The 16,309-nt window shown below is 47.1% G+C and overlaps 2 protein-coding genes across 4 annotated transcripts; both read right to left on the reverse strand.

Moving 5' to 3' along the window:
- Positions 1-1,665: 1,665 nt before the first annotated feature.
- LOC120713218 (putative F-box/LRR-repeat protein 22) lies at positions 1,666-4,599 on the reverse strand. The gene is made up of 3 exons (XM_039999220.1): positions 4,473-4,599; positions 3,898-4,372; positions 1,666-2,695 (listed from the first exon to the last, which is right to left on the reverse strand). The coding sequence occupies exons 1-3, from the start codon at positions 4,597-4,599 to the stop codon at positions 1,939-1,941; spliced, it is 1,359 nt and encodes a 452-aa protein (XP_039855154.1). The 3' UTR covers positions 1,666-1,938.
- A 7,556-nt stretch (positions 4,600-12,155) lies between these two features.
- Positions 12,156-14,999, reverse strand: LOC120711683 (putative F-box/LRR-repeat protein 9). Of its 3 annotated transcripts, XM_039997290.1 has the most exons (3): positions 14,262-14,999; positions 13,294-13,360; positions 12,156-13,200 (listed from the first exon to the last, which is right to left on the reverse strand). In XM_039997290.1, the coding sequence occupies exons 1-3, from the start codon at positions 14,939-14,941 to the stop codon at positions 12,598-12,600; spliced, it is 1,350 nt and encodes a 449-aa protein (XP_039853224.1). In that variant the 5' UTR covers positions 14,942-14,999; the 3' UTR covers positions 12,156-12,597. The 3 variants fall into 3 exon arrangements, with proteins under 3 accessions (XP_039853224.1, XP_039853223.1, XP_039853221.1); XM_039997289.1 differs by lacking the exon at positions 13,294-13,360 and having other exon boundaries at positions 12,156-13,267; XM_039997287.1 differs by having other exon boundaries at positions 12,156-13,360; positions 14,262-14,997.
- Positions 15,000-16,309: the final 1,310 nt, after the last annotated feature.

Raw genomic sequence — 16,309 nt, forward strand, 5'->3', positions numbered from 1 at the left:
AGAGACGATTGTGGTCCATGCCATGCTCTTCTTATCTGTGTGCGTCGGGAGTCGATGGGCTCTCTTTATCTGTAATCATTAGAGATAGATTATTTTTCGTATTGGACTAGGTTTTGTTTAACTTGGTCGTCAAGTCTACAAGACTATAAATATGTACCCTATGACATTCGTAAAAGAGAGAACGTCATCACGTCTCGCAATAACAATTCTCGGCGCACCGCCACCCCTAATCCTAGGGTTCATCCAAGTAAGCACCATGCTGCCCTGATCACTTCTTGTGATCAGGGCATCATTGTTCTTGCTTTTACCTTGATATTACTCGTACTGAAGCATTTTTGATGGCGAGTAATGCTAGTTATCCTGATGTTCGTAGCATGACCTTTAGTAGATCTATCATGCTCTTGTTGTTTATCATCTACGAATATCATGTTATCTCTGCGTGATCATGTATTAATCTTACGCTATTTCTCGTTGCATGGGAATTAGTCGCGTAGAGATAACACCCTGCTTCTTTTTTATCTAGTAGATCTAATCTGTTATGGTTTGTTCTTATACTTAAGAATCGGCTTAATATCTGTTAGGTTAGGCCTTGCAAACGGGTTGGATGATCCGGCGACGTATTAGATGTTTTGCTCTGATCTTAATAGGGATTGATCCGGGAATCGGCTTTTGCTTATTCTTAGGCATCTTTTCTGGTTAAAGTTTGGTTATCTATTACGCTCGTTAGGCCTAATTACGTGTAGGATGTTTTGATCTAGCAGTGAAGCTTTTATCGTTGTGGATTGGATTAACTAGATCAAATTGAAGCAGTTTTTGCAGTTATTTGCTTTATCTACTAACATCTAGATATGCAGATCTGATCTGACACCGGGACTCGATCGGCTCTTTAAAGTCGATGCAAGAGTCGTCCCGGGGAGCCGACCACGGCTCGGACTAATGTTTACATGTGTTTGTGCATGCAGGCAAACCATCAAAAGCACGTTTGCACTTTTCTGATCGGGTATAGGTCAGGTGGCACGCCCTGCATCTCCAGAAGCATCGGCGTGTGCCAGGATCTGGGCCGTTGACCGAGGGACCGGTGCCAGCCAGCGCCCCGGCAGCCTCCCGGCTCTTTGTGTTGGCTGTCGCTAACTCGCTACTCGCTGGTGGATTTTGACGGACAACCGTCACAAATTATAAACATTTGTTTTTTAATAATTGTCGGCAAGTACATACAAGTTTCCGAGAGAGAGCACCGGCGACTCTCTCGTGCCCCGAGACCTGGGCCTTGGCAGTGCCGTGCTTCCATTGGCCTAACAAGGCCAAACATGAGGTTGGGCTGTACCAGCGAGTATGATCCATTTGCTTTTTTATACGTTTTTTTTTCTTTATGCTTGTGACACTGAATTCATGTCAGACGAATAGAAGTTTATAATCACTGAATGGAAGTCCACCTAAACACACTTGCATAGTCGCATGTCAGATAAAAGGCGTGCACTAGCCTATCCCATCCCATAAAAGTTATTCCTATGTCCGTATACTTCCATGTACATGGATTGCTCTAGCAAAGAAGTTCGACTCACGGGGAATTCAAACAGAGAGGTCCCCTTCCGCAGCGTGGTATTTCTTTCCCAAGCCCTGCATGCATCTGTCCCGGCCACGTGAATCGAATTCATAAGCATTGTCCAGACAAGAAGAGCATAGATTGCTCTCTTTTCGCTGAGCATACATTGCCACGGCGACTTAAGGAAACATCTCAACAACAGTCATTACACTGTCCTCAAACACCACAAGTTCAGAGTCAGTGAACACAAGAAAAGGCAGGCAATACAGGACGCTGATACATTGGTGCCCAGGTGCCGCTAAGCAATCTTCCAGCAAAAGGTGAGATCCTAGCAACATAAGATCGCTGTTCCTCGTAGACACCATCAAAGTAGTACAGGTAAGGACCAAACTAAATCAGTAATCATCATCATCTCTCAGTAGCATGCGCATAGCCTTGAGGAACATCCGATCTTCTGGGTCAAGCTCATCCTGGTAGACACCATTGAGGTAGCGGAACGGGTCACAGTAATCATCATAGTCATCCGAGTCCAGAATGTAGTCACCATAGACACAATCATCACTGTCGGAGTAGTAGATTCCAAATGGTCCAAGAGTATCTCTGTCGGAGCCGATGCCACCTGACCAAAGAGGGCTACAAACCGGAAAGCCATAGTCATCAGTAGAATCATAGGGAAGCTTCAGCGTCTTGATCCTTTTAAACTTTGCTTGCAGGGTATCATCCATAGTGATGTTGAAGCAGTGACGGATGTCCAGGGACTCCAGGTGGGGGCAGTTGTCAAGGATGGCTTTCAGTCCTTCATTGGTGAGGTTATTGGCAAAGAGCTGCAGAGTGCACAAACCACACATAGAGGCTATCCCCAGGGCATCATCATCCTTCTTGTACTTCAAATCATTATCATCATAGTCATAATAGTAGTCATCATCATCTGAGTGCTCTCTGTTTCCTAGGTTGATGAAGCGGTAACTATTAAATCTCAAGTGCTTCAGCTTTGGGCATGCTTTGCTAACAGCCTCAAACACATGCTTCCCACCTATGTTTGTAAAGAGTGAAATCTCGAGCTCCTCAAGCAAAGGAAACTTCTTTATCTCCTCTTCAAATCTGATGATATTCTGACAAGAAATGAGGCGGAGACTCTTTAGGGATGGTGCCCTGCGATGATAGTAGTTGTACATTAGTAAACAATAAATACACCATACAAAAGAAATGCAGATGTATGCTGTACAAATTATAACTAGTGCCAATTCTTGCTAAAGCAAGGTGCAGCTATCTACTTAGGGTCCAATGAAAGAGCATTTAGAGATGACAATAACAATCAATGAATACAACTTCAAAAAGAAATGCCGAAGGATTGTGTACAAAGCTATGACTATCTATCATGATTGACAAGATATGAAAGGGCATTCGAAAATGGCTCTAAAAGCGGATAAGTCACTTTAGAGGATAATTGCATATAATGACCAGTCCATCATTTGGATGAGTTCAGTCGTACTGAACTCACAATTTATATTTGGTATGAAAACAACACATTTGGCTAGAGAATGCAGCTATAGAATAGGATATCAGCACCTTATCTTTTCATATAAGTTTAGCCAGTTAGTTTCACTTGTTTAGTTGTTTCATGAGGTAATGCTTCATCCCTGAAATATTAGCACCGAGTTGCATTCCATTTCAAATTGGGGACAGAGTTTCTTTGTGTAACACAGTTAAAGAATTTGTACATTAATATATGTTTTTTTTGTCTAGACTAAAGACTACCTTAAGGAAACCTCAGATATCATAAGTTCATAACACCATAAGCTTCTTCTGTAGATAATGGCAAGGAAAGCACAACCTTTGCAAGTTAACAGTTCACCACTTTGTAACAAGTATGCAAAGGCAGTAAGGCACCAAAGGTCAACTAAATGTTAGGCTGGGAAACAACATGAAGGTATTCCAGATTAAAACAGAACTACAGAAGCAACATCTTAAGGAAAGAACATCAGGAATATATTACTAAAATGTCCATTAAATGATGCAAGGAATACACTTTAATATTGTCAGACAAGGAAACTAGAACAGATCAGTTCTCTAATCTAATCCTAAGTAATTATAATCAGTTCGGTATAACATTTTCCAGAGGAACAGACTGTGCTGGAATGCAAAAAAAAAAAAAAAAACTATCAGGAACAGCATTGGACATCAGTATAGTGTCAATATATGTTAAGTCCCAAAACCCAGCAACCAACCTTACCTAAACGTATCGATCATGACCAGAAGCAGATGTCAAATAATTGCAATAAAGGAAAATCAGAATGGAACTTCAAAATTCTAGAGCGAATAAGTGGGGGTGGGGTGGGGGGTTGCATTCTCACTGTTCGCCGAGGAGCTGGAGTACATCGTCATCGGCGGCGTACTCGGCCCAGAACGCCTCGCACTGCCCCTTGGCGCGGCGGACGGCGGCCCGCGCCATCCCGCAGAGGTCGACCCGGCGGTGGAGGTCGGCGTGGCCGCGCATGTCGATGCGGCGCCAGAGCGCGGGGTCGTCGCGCGCGGCGCGGTGCCAGGAGCGGCACACCCGCGCGGACCCCATGAGGATCTCGACGTGGTCGAGCCTGCGGAGGACGGCCGCGAGCGCGTCCGGCGGCAGCGCCGCCCAGCCCCCTGTAGCCTCGGGTGGGCTAGGGTTCGGCGGAGCGGGGCCGGGCCTGCGCGCGAAGGCGGCGGGCGGCGGCAGCCACGGCGCCGCTGCGGGGCCCCTCGCGCGCGCGACGGCCGCCGGCGCACCCGTGGCGGCGGCGGCGGGGTGGTCGAGCTTGCGAGCGAAGGCGGCGGCGGCGGCGGAGTGGTCTGTCACAACAGATTATGGGCCTGAGGCCGTTATCTATTGTACGAGGCCTGCGAGCCAATTTGGGCCTATGTGCCATGTAATGCTGGGCCCAAGGCCAACCTATTAAACACCCAGATGAACACGGGAAATGGGGATCGAACAAGACAATAGAAAACCTAACTGTCTCCTCTTCCTCTCGTGCTCGAGGTGGCGCCGCCGACCTCATCGCCGCGCGCGACGCCGGCATTTACCCCTAGAATCGTCACATTTGGTACCAGAGCCTTCCCTCCACCGCGGCGACTCGATCCGTCTTGTCCTGCCGGAGTAGTTGACCCTGGAGATATCCACCACCACCACCACCACCACCACACAGCCAGACAACTCCCCTTCGCCGCTACCACCACCCAAACCTCGACTCCGCGGCAAGAAACCACCCACCCTCACAGCACGGATGGCCACCGCCGAGGAGAAGCTGGATCTACTCCTAGTGGAAGTTAAGGCGATCCAAGCCAGCCAGCTGAAGCTCGTCAACACCATGGACGCCATCACCACATGGAGCGTCGACGCCGACAAAATCGCTACCCAATTAAGCGATTCTGTCAAGGATCTCACATCGCGCATGGAGGCATTGGAGGCAGCCACAGCCCCGCCTCAGGCCCCGCCGCGCGAGGAAGGGGGGCGGGCCAACGGCCACCGCGTCGCACATGTTCACCAGGGTGCCGATGGGAAGTCCTATCTTCCACATCACACCCTGGTCAAGGGTGAGTCCTCCAACCTTCATCAGCATACTGTTGTGTTGGATCCACCTGAGTCCAGTTATAAGCATCCTAGCTCCCATTACAACCATCAGAAAGAGTATAAACTGCCTAGGCTGGATTTTCCTAGATTTAAGGGTGATAATCCTAAGATCTGGAAGGAGAATTGTGAGAAGTACTTTTCTATGTACTCAGTACCTGTCCACTTATGGGTGCCCTTTGCCACCTTGAATTTTTCTGATAATGCTGCTCTTTGGCTTCAAACCTATGAAACCCAGAATGGTGTTAGTAGTTGGCCTGATTTATGTGTAGCTGTGGACCAGAAGTATGGGAGAGATTTATACCAAAATTACATGAGAGATTTGTTAGCCATTAGACAAACTAGTTCGGTCCTGGAATATGCTGAGCGATTTGAGCAGGCTAAACACAGAGTCCTAGTTCATAATTCTAGCATTGATGATGTGTTTTTTGTACAAAAATTTTTGGATGGATTGAGATATAACATTGGTAATGCAATCACATTACATAAACCAAGAACAGTTGATGCCGCCTTGTCATTGGCCCTCATGCAGGAGGAATTATTGGAAGCCTCTACAAAGAGGTATCATCCCAAGTCATCACGAGATATGGTGAAATTCAGTTCAAGACCTTCAACTGCAGGCTCTGCGGGTGTTCTGGGATCAGCACCATCAGAAATTGTCCCAACAACCCCATCTGCCACACCAACCAAACCAAAGTGGGATGACAAATTGGCTACTCTACGTTCTCAGCGCCGAGCTCAAGGGCTGTGCATGAAGTGCGGAGGCAAATGGGGCCGCAATCATAAGTGCCCAGATCAGATTCCTCTGCACATATTGGAGGAAGTCTTAGCTGCAATGAACATAGAAGAAATGGGTGCTGATGAATTGGAACCAGCAGACAGCTCTAGTGATGAGGAGATCTTGTCCCTATCCTGGTCTGCACAAGAAGGAATTCAAGGGAGAAAAACAATCCGACTGCAAGGACTGATCAAGAATCAGGAAGTGTTAATGCTGGTGGACTCAGGAAGTTCCAGCACATTCATCAGTGCCAATGCAGTGCACAAGCTTCAATTCAAGCAAGATGACACAACTGAGGTACAAGTTACTGTGGCTGATGGCACAAAAATTCCAAGCAACAAGCTGGTCAGAGATATTACATGGTGGACTCAGGGCCACACATTCTCCACCACTGCAAGGGTGCTTGAATTGAAAGGTTATGACATGGTGCTTGGCATGGATTGGTTGGAACAATACAGTCCAATGTGGATTCATTGGAAGAAGAAGAAGATGAGGTTTAATCATTTGGGCAAGAGGATTACACTCACTGGTGTCAAGGACTGTGTATCTAAATGCACAAAACTTAATATCAAGAAATTGAAAGGATTGCTAAGAAAAGGAGGTGTTGCTCAGCTAGTACAGTTGTCTTCCATTCAGACCAGCCGACCTACATCCCAGGAAATTCCACCTGAAATTGAAGGTCTATTGCAAGAACATGGGGATTTATTCAAAGAACCAACAACTCTGCCACCAAGCAGAGCCCAAGATCATCAAATCACCCTACTTCCTGGTGTGCAGCCAGTCAATGTGAAACCCTACAGATACTCACCCACACAAAAGGATGAGATTGAGAGACAGGTCAAAGAGATGTTACTCAATGGAGTGATACAACCAAGCACCAGCCCATATGGTTCACCTGTACTCCTGGTCAAAAAGAAAGATGGGTCCTGGAGATTCTGCATAGATTACAGAAATCTCAATTCCATCACAGTGAAGAACAAATATCCCTTGCCCATAGTGGATGAGCTCTTGGATGAACTAAAGGGAGCTAAATGGTTTACTAAATTGGATATGAGGTCAGGCTACCATCAGGTCAGAATGTTGCCTGCAGATGAGCATAAGACTGCATTTAAAACACACCATGGCCACTGGGAATTCAAAGTGATGCCATTTGGGTTGACTAATGCCCCAGCCACATTCCAGCAAATAATGAACACAATTTTTGCACCAATGTTGAGAAAATTTGTGCTAGTGTTTGTAGATGACATCCTGGTTTACAGCACCAGCTTAAGGGAACATATTCAACACCTGCAGCAAGTATTCAACATACTGCATGAGCACCAGTTTTTGCTGAAACATTCCAAGTGTTCCTTTGCTAAACAGTCTTTGGAATATCTGGGTCACATAATCAGTGCTGAAGGAGTTTCAACTGATCCAACCAAAATTCAAGCTGTTCAGGATTGGCCAGTGCCCACTGACCTGAAACAATTGAGAGGCTTCCTTGGATTATCGGGATATTACAGGAAGTTCATCAAGAACTATGGTATCATCAGCAGACCATTGACAGATTTGCTTAAGAAGAACACTGTATTCTTGTGGACTTCCACACATCAAAAGTCATTTGATACTCTGAAGACTGCTCTGACATCAGCCCCAGTGTTGGCCCTACCAGACTTTTCCAAACCCTTTACAATTGAGACTGATGCTTCAGCCACAGGGATGGGAGCAGTGCTCATGCAAAATAGCCACCCAGTGGCATATCTCAGCAAGGCATTGGGAGTCAAAACACAGGCACTGTCTACTTATGAGAAGGAGTGCTTAGCCCTCATAATGGCTGTCACAAAGTGGAAGCAGTATTTGCAGCACCAAGAATTCACTATCATAACTGACCAGCGCAGTTTGATTCATTTGGGAGAACAGAAAATACATCAAAGCATGCAATAAAAAGCATTCATCAAATTATTAGGCCTCCAATATAAGCTGGTGTACAAAAAGGGGCTTGACAATAAGGCAGCGGATGCATTATCAAGACAATCAACTTCTGAAAACCTCTGTGCCACTTCTGTTAGTACTCCTAAATGGTTGGAAATCATTGTAGAAGGTTATCAGCAAGACCCACAAGCTCAGCAACTTCTCACTGAGTTGAGTGTGGTGACTCCTAATGACAAGGGCTATGCATTAGTGGATGGTATCATTAAGCACAAGGGCAGGATTTGGCTGGGCAATCACAAAGAAGCACATCAAGCTGTGCTCTTGGCATTGCATGCAAGTGGTCTGGGTGGACACAGTGGAATTACAGCAACCTATCACAAGGTCAAAGCTCTGTTTTCGTGGCCCAACATGAAACATGACATACAAGAGTACATCTCCAAATGCCAGGTATGCAGTCAAGCCAAAACTGAGCACTGTCGACTTCCTGGTCTCCTAAATCCCCTACCTGTACCGTCTCAGGCTTGGCATACTATCAGCTTAGATTTCATAGAAGGTTTACCCAAATCAAAAACCTATGACACCATCTTAGTGATAGTTGATAAATTCTCCAAATATGGGCACTTCATACCCTTGTCACACCCATACACTGCTCTATCTGTGGCACAATTGTTTCTCAACCACATTTACAAACTGCACGGGTTACCTACCATGATCATATCTGATAGAGATAGAATATTCACTAGCACACTATGGAAGGAACTGTTTCGCCTTACAGACACAACTCTAAACATGAGCTCCTCCTATCACCCTCAAACCGATGGGCAAACTGAGCGATTGAACCAATGCTTAGAAACTTATTTGAGGTGCCTAGTCCAATCTTGTCCTACAAAATGGTCTCAGTGGGTCTCCTTAGCTGAATATTGATATAATACTACTTATCATTCAGCTTTGGGTAAAACACCATTTGAGGTGCTATATGGATATCCACCACGGCATTTTGGCATTGTTCCTACAGATGCTTCTACCATAACCGATCTCCAAGAGTGGCTCAATGAAAGATCAGCTATGACACAAGCCATCCAACAACACCTGTTGCGTGCTCAACAATGCATGAAATTGCAAGCTGACAAGCACAGAATGGAAAGGGAATTCAATGTTGGTGATTGGGTTTATCTAAAACTTCAACCATATATACAGCAGTCTGTTCATCGCCGTTCCAATTACAAGCTCAGTTTCAGATACTTCGGCCCATACCTCATCCTTCAGCGTGTGGGTAAAGTCGCTTATAAGCTTCAGTTACCAGCCACCTCCCAGATACATTCTGTTGTGCATGTGTCGCAGTTAAAGAAGGCGTTGGAACCTGGAACTACTGTCTCCACGGATGATCAGTTACACCATCTCGCCCTGGATATCACTACATCAGAACCTCAGGTACTTGACATCTGCCTTAAAAAGATTGGTGCTTCTGTTGTTCCTCACGCTCTTGTGCAGTGGAAGGATTGGCCTGCACATTGGGCTCGCTGGGAAAATACATCCCACCTCAAGGAGTGGTTGCCATCGTCTGCCACTTGATCAATTGCGGCAACTCGAGGACAAGTTGCAACTTAAGAAGGGGGGAATGTCACAACAGCTTATGGGCCTGAGGCCGTTATCTATTGTACGAGGCCTGCGAGCCAATTTGGGCCTATGTGCCATGTAATGCTGGGCCCAAGGCCAACCTATTAAACACCCAGATGAACACGGGAAATGGGGATCGAACAAGACAATAGAAAACCTAACTGTCTCCTCTTCCTCTCGTGCTCGAGGTGGCGCCGCCGACCTCATCGCCGCGCGCGACGCCGGCATTTACCCCTAGAATCGTCACATGGTCGAGCCTGCGAGCAAAGGCGGCGGGCGGGGGCAGCCACGGCATCGCTCCCGGGACCTTCACGCGCTCGACAGCCGCCGGACGCGGCACCGCGACGGGGCCCCCCGCGCGCTCGACAGCCGGCCCACCCGTGGCGGCGGCGGGGTGGTCGAGCTTGCGAGCGAAGCCGGCGGGCGGAGGCAGCCGCGGCACCGCTGCGGGGCCCGGCGCGCGCTCGGCGGCCTCCGGATGCGGCGCCGGCTGGTTGCGCCGCCCGCGGCGGGAGGCGGCGGAGGGCGCCATTGCGAGTGCCGACTGGGTAGGGGAAGGGGTTTGGGGTGTTGGCTTCGCGAGTACGGCGTCGGGAGGGGGAAATGAGAAGCGCAAGAGACTGAGACCCCGCGTTCCCATGTCGGACGCGTATTTCGCAGTCATACGCTTTCGCGTTTTTGGCGTACGTGTCATTTTCTTTTTCTCTCACTAAAAAAGGGCTGATAATTAATCAGGGACTTTGAGTAGCAAAATGTCACATAGTGTTGTAGGGGTGTTGCAAGGGTGTATAGCATAGGGATCCATTTCAAATTGATCAGAGAACTTCGCCCATTCCAATTTCAGTGGGGTGTAATTGTGCGTGGCTATCTACAGCACGACTTTTGAATACCGAGAGCATAGCACAAAACACTGTCCAAGTTTTCCTCGAGCAGTACATTGAAAGGTTTGATTTGTGATTCCAATGTTTAATTATCTCGATTGTGATGTGTTAACACGAACAGTTTTTGAATATACTATTTCCCGACTTTGAAACCTAAACGTGGAAGCAAAATCTAATTCCAAAGTGTGGATCATTGGCGGCACCTAAATCCGACTTTGTGGGTCCAAAGTTTCCATCAAAACGACTTGTAAACAAATAACAGAACGAGAAAGACATACAGTCTCTCGTTTTCTTCTTGTCTCAAGAAACAAAGAAAACAGACTAGTACTTTTTTGACCACTCGTCTCATTCAAAAATTTGTGTGAAATATTATTTCTTTTGTTGTAGGTTGCTTTATCAATATAAAAATGGATTGCTCTTCGCTGATTTTATTATCTCGTTTGCACCGTACAGCAGGTGCATCTAAACATACATGTGCATCACCGTGGGCAGCAGCACTCCCACGTGCTCTTATCGCAGTAGCCCCAGTGGGTATTTATCCCATTTCTACTGCACACAGTAGCACAGCCCTGGATATTACACTCTTGCCGCGTTCCAGGCATAAAGCACCGCAGCGACTTTGGCCGCACGGGCACAAACGGTGGCGACGCGCATTTGCCGCCGATGCCTGCAACGCAACACCAATCCAACATGAGAAAAATAAATCAAGGGATGAGATCTGGAGTTAGGTAAAAAAAGGTAGGGATCGGGTGATCACAGTTCCCAGCTTCGCAGGGCGGGGCGATGGAGGACATCACTGCAAGAATCAGCAAAACAGCTGCAGTAGTCGTCCAGCGGCGTTGCATCCTGCTGCTTGCCAAATTGTTGTTGAACATCACCATTTGGAACAGCTAGCGTTACTCTTGCGAAGAGGAAGAGGTGGGGTATATATGTCTCCTTACCTTGGGTGTGCAGGTGTTTATATATATAATCGTCACCTACCCGAATTTTATCTCGTCCTCTTCTATGATATCCTAAGGCTAGGATTCCATATCTTTTGGGACCATGTAGATAGCAATTAGGAAATATGTGAATATCCTTAAAAAATAATTGCAGATCTAGCTTATTGAATAAGAAATCTATGTATATACAACAATGCCTCAGTCGCTGAAACGAAATTGTTTCTGATATCTCGGTCGCTGAAATGAAATTGTTCCTGATATCTCAATGGTAGGGTTTGATATATATCCCCTATCCCACTATAATAAATATCGTAGTACGTATTGAACACACGTGTATGTAAATGTATTTCATATATATAACAGCTGGCCTCGCTCCATTTATATTAATTAGGTGTGCTAGATGCATACATAAGTATCGTTGGAGAAATTGAAACATACTATGTGCCATTTTGCCTCGCACACGCCGGCGGCCGGCCTCTGCCTTGGAGCGCTGGCGTCAAGAGGCCCTGGGAGCTGCGTACCAAGGAACCATCCATTAATTAGGGATGTTTTGTAATATATTGATCCTTATTGTCATCAAATTACCCTAGAACATAATTAACTGCAATTTTATTTTACCTGACAATCACACATAATTACTAGTGTGCCACATTTGTTTCGATCAATACCCCTTATGATACCATGATACTAGTAGTCACAAGTAGTATCAATAGATCAATCTGAACCGTTCAAAGTAGGAAAATAAATGGCTCATGTTTATTTGAAGGTACCGTAAAAGGCAGATGTCTCGTTTCTTTCCTTGTCTCAAGAAACAAAGAAAGCGGACTATATTCATTTCAAGGACTCGAGCAGCAAAGCAACAACATTTACACGGGATTCATTTCAGCAACATGCACGAACACGTCAAAGAACTGGGAATTAACAACAGTTGTTCAGCTTCGTCAAGCCAGATAGAGTAAGAGTCAAACAAAGCAAGCATAGAGTAGTTAACTAGTTATACAGGTCCTCCCAGTACGAGTATGGTCTAATGACATTCACACCACCACATAGGTAAGCAGAATCCGATCATCATTACCTTGTTTTCACTGTAGGCATACAGTGCCATGCAGACTTAGGAAACTGGAAACAAAAGACTCCAAACATTGTTGTGAGCATATAAGAATGGTAGCCAGAACATAAATCACTACAGAACGATAGCTAGCGATATTAATTCCAGCACTACGTGATAGATAAAACCCAACACAACGATCCATTGCACCAGCAGAAGGAATGAGCGCTTGAGACAGGCATCAGGCACTGCTAACACAGCATGCAGATATGTTTCATTTCATGAGCGCCCACAAACTCCTCAGGATCATCCTAGCCTCTTCATCTTTATCCATACCATCGATGTAGTTCGAAGGATCATAGATATCATCGTCATCATCGAGATCGGTGTCCAGCTCATAGTAAACATCGGACCCCGGGTAGCCATCATCAGAGTCATCCTCACTCTGGGAGTTATCGGCCCATATAGGAGGCAAAACTCTGAAGTCGTAATCATCAGTTGAATCATCAGGAAGCCGCAGTGTCTTGATACCAGCACACTTTGCTCGGAGAGTGTTGTCCATTTCAACATTGAAGCAGTGGCATATGTCGAGGGACTCCAGGTAGTGGCAATTGTCCAAGATTGCTGTCAGCCCTGCATTGGTGAGGATATTGCCAAAGATCTGCAGGGAGCGTAGTCCAGTCATAGTTGCTATCCCCAGAGCTTCCCCATCCTTATTGTATTCAACATCTTCAAAACTGATGAAACTGTGTTTACTGAGTCTGAAGCGCTTGAGTTGTGGACATGATTTTCCAACAGTCTCAAACACTTCCTGCCCACATACATTGCTAGAAAGTGAAAGCTCAAGCTCCTCAAGCAGAGGAAGCTTCCTTATAGCCTCTGCAAACCCTTTACTGGAGACATCATAGCAAGATATGAGGCGAAGGCTCTTAAGAGATGGTGCCCTGCAAAGATACCACTTCCTTATAGCCTCTGCAAACCCTTTACTGGAGACATCATAGCAAGATATGAGGCGAAGGCTCTTAAGAGATGGTGCCCTGCAAAGATACCACTATGCTCAATATACAAATACGCACCTTAAGATACATATTAGGAAATATTTTGTTTATCAATTAAAAAGAAGGCAACAAGGGAGTTATGTGGCTGAAATCACTAATCACCAGCCTGTAGCAGGCAAAACAATATATAACTCAGATTGTAATTACTAGCCTGAAAATTTTCAATATCAAGGTTTGTCACTCCTAGCTTTGATACTGTGATTTGTCACTCCTAAAATTGGATTCATGTTCTGCCATCCCGGATTCTACAACAGTTATGATTAGAATTTTCCCTAGTCCTTAATTTAACATTTTCAGTGAGATGCCCACATGCTTATTAGTGCTTTCTATTTTTTCCTTTAAAAAAATGCGATAAGCCTAAGAACAATGCTTCAAAGTTATTGGTCGTCCAGAGTCAGCAATCAGTTCTAACCTTCCTTATTCTCAGCGTGTGGGCAGATAATAGTAGAGACCAATATGCTCAAGAATGTCACTATAACATAAACTAGCCCATTAAAAAAAAGTTGAATGACAATGCTTATGATCAGAAGGATATGCTATTGTAGATACTAGCACGAGGGAAATCTGAATAAACTAAGGACCATTGACTGACTGCCAAACTTTTGTTTACCCAAGTGCATTTAGATACTGCAACTAAGACATCAACTACTCAGACTGTAGTAACCACACTTCCACAACCATATATAGCACGATGCTCAGATCTCAGAAGCACAAGCACCCACAACGCAACAAACTATCTGAATCCTACCGTAGTTCCTCCATCTAGGATAACCAATTTATCCACAAATATTCTAACGATGCAACGCTGATAGCTGCCAACTTGAGGCAAATCAAACACGAACGGAATTAGAATTGCGGGAATCGGAGCAATTGTTCTTACTGCTCGCCGAGGAACAGGAGGAACTCGTCGTTGCCGGCGTACTCGCCCCAGAAGGCCTCGCACTGGCCGTTGGCGCGGCGGACGGCGGCCTGCGCCATCCCGTGGAGGTTGACCTGGTTGAAGAGGTCGGCGTGGCCGCGCATGTCGACGCGGCGCCACAGGGAGGGGTCCTCCCGCGCGGCGCGGCGCCAGGAGCGGCACGCCTGGCCGGCGCCCGTGAGGATCTCGATGTGGTCCAGCTTGCCAAGGATGGTTGCGAGCGCGTCCCGCGGCAGCGACGCCCAGTCGCTCGCCGCACCCGCCTTGCGGCGGCGGCGGCGGCGGCGCCTGGAGGAGGAGGACGAGGAGGAGGGCGGCGGCGTCGGGGCAGGGGCCTGGAGAACGGGAGGGCTAGGGTTTGGGGGAGCGACGATCGGGGCGGGGCGGGGCGGGGCGGGGCGGGGACCTCGCGCGAAGGCGGCGGGCGGCGGCAGGCGCGGCGCCAGGACGGGCCCCCTCGCGCGCTCGGCCGCCGCGGCGTCCGGGCCCGGGTCGAGCTCTCGTGCGAAGCCCGCGGGCGGATGCAGCCGCGGCACCGCTGCGGGTGCGGGGACCGTCGAGCGCCCAACCGCCCCCGGTTGCGCCGCCGGGGGTGCGGGCTTGTTGCGCCCGCGACGGCGAGAGGCGGAGGAAGACGGCATGGCGTTGGGCGCGAGGGGAAGGAGGGTTTGGGCAGGCTTTTCGCGAGTACGGCGGTGGGGGAGGGGGGAAATGGCCAAATGGGGCAGAAGTTCCGCGTGTTCTGGTGCCCAATACGTAAATTAGTAATGTACGCTTTTTACTTTTAAGCTAAGACCGCCCACAGTGGAGGAGCAAATGAAGGAGCAAATACACTGTTTCACACTGTAGATGCACTGTTTGGCACTGTAGACAGAGAGAGCGTGGGAAACGAGGAGGGAGCAAATTTGCTCTTGCTCCCTCCGCTGTGGTCAGCCTAAGGGAGTGTTTGGTTCGGAAAGGCTTAAGCTTCAAATAAGTATATTCAATTTAAACACCTAGGCTGAAGCGTCCCCTCGTAAGAGAAGACTTAAATGTGATACAAACATCAGTCCCAAGAGACTGATGACACATTTATTAAATTAGATGGTTCATTGTCGTACAACTCTACGCGGTAATGGGCAGAGAAGCGCCACTATCGCGAGGATTACAACCCACACCCACACAACGATATTAATTATAAAAAGAGGGTCATCAAAGTCTTGTGCCATACGGAATCTCCTGCGGGTGACCCTAATCCACAGGCAAGGCTGGGTGCAGGACGATACCCTACTCGACGTCGTCGGGAACGAAGTCTCTGTCTTCCTCTGTAAAAATAAAGGATGGGGTGAGTACAAACGTACTCAGCAAGTCCAATCACACCCACGGAGGGGATATAAACAGTATATAATGCACAGGGTAAAACAAGGATAAGGCTAGGGTTTAATTTGCGAAAAAATAATATTTTATGCAGTGGTTCATTTGAAAGAAAGGATTTTCAAAGCGATCTTTTCTTTGTACCGACTAACACATAGTGCTGGCCCACACAGGACCCAATTTTTAAGCTGCTGCCGGACTCCTCATCCGCCATAGCAAACGGCACAACTGCCGAACTCGATTCCAAAACAACTCACGCCAACCCATTCCAAGTAAACACTAGTTATGTGACCACACCGTAACTCGCCCAGTACCGTGGGCATGGCTATTCGAATAGATTTTAACTCTGCAGAGGTGTGCAACTTTAATCACAAGTGGAGTACCGCAACTCGATCACCTTAGTGTCGGTGCAGATCCCAACAAAGCCATTACCCACCTTAGCTAGACCTGACTAGCCATCACGGGATCCACCAAGGGGTCATTGACCTATCACAGAGGTTTTAACTGGGGCATAAGTCACACAGAGCAAATCCCTTCTCCTTGATCACTCGTTGCTCTCAGCTCTCCTGATGGCTATTAGACTAACTAGTGGGGTTTATGCTAAGCCGTTGCCCATTCAACGGTCTAGTGGTTTGCACGATAGTGGAGTTAGGTGA

The sequence above is a fragment of the Panicum virgatum genome, chromosome 6K (assembly GCF_016808335.1).
Source record: "Panicum virgatum strain AP13 chromosome 6K, P.virgatum_v5, whole genome shotgun sequence".
In the NCBI taxonomy this organism is placed as follows: domain Eukaryota; kingdom Viridiplantae; phylum Streptophyta; class Magnoliopsida; order Poales; family Poaceae; genus Panicum; species Panicum virgatum.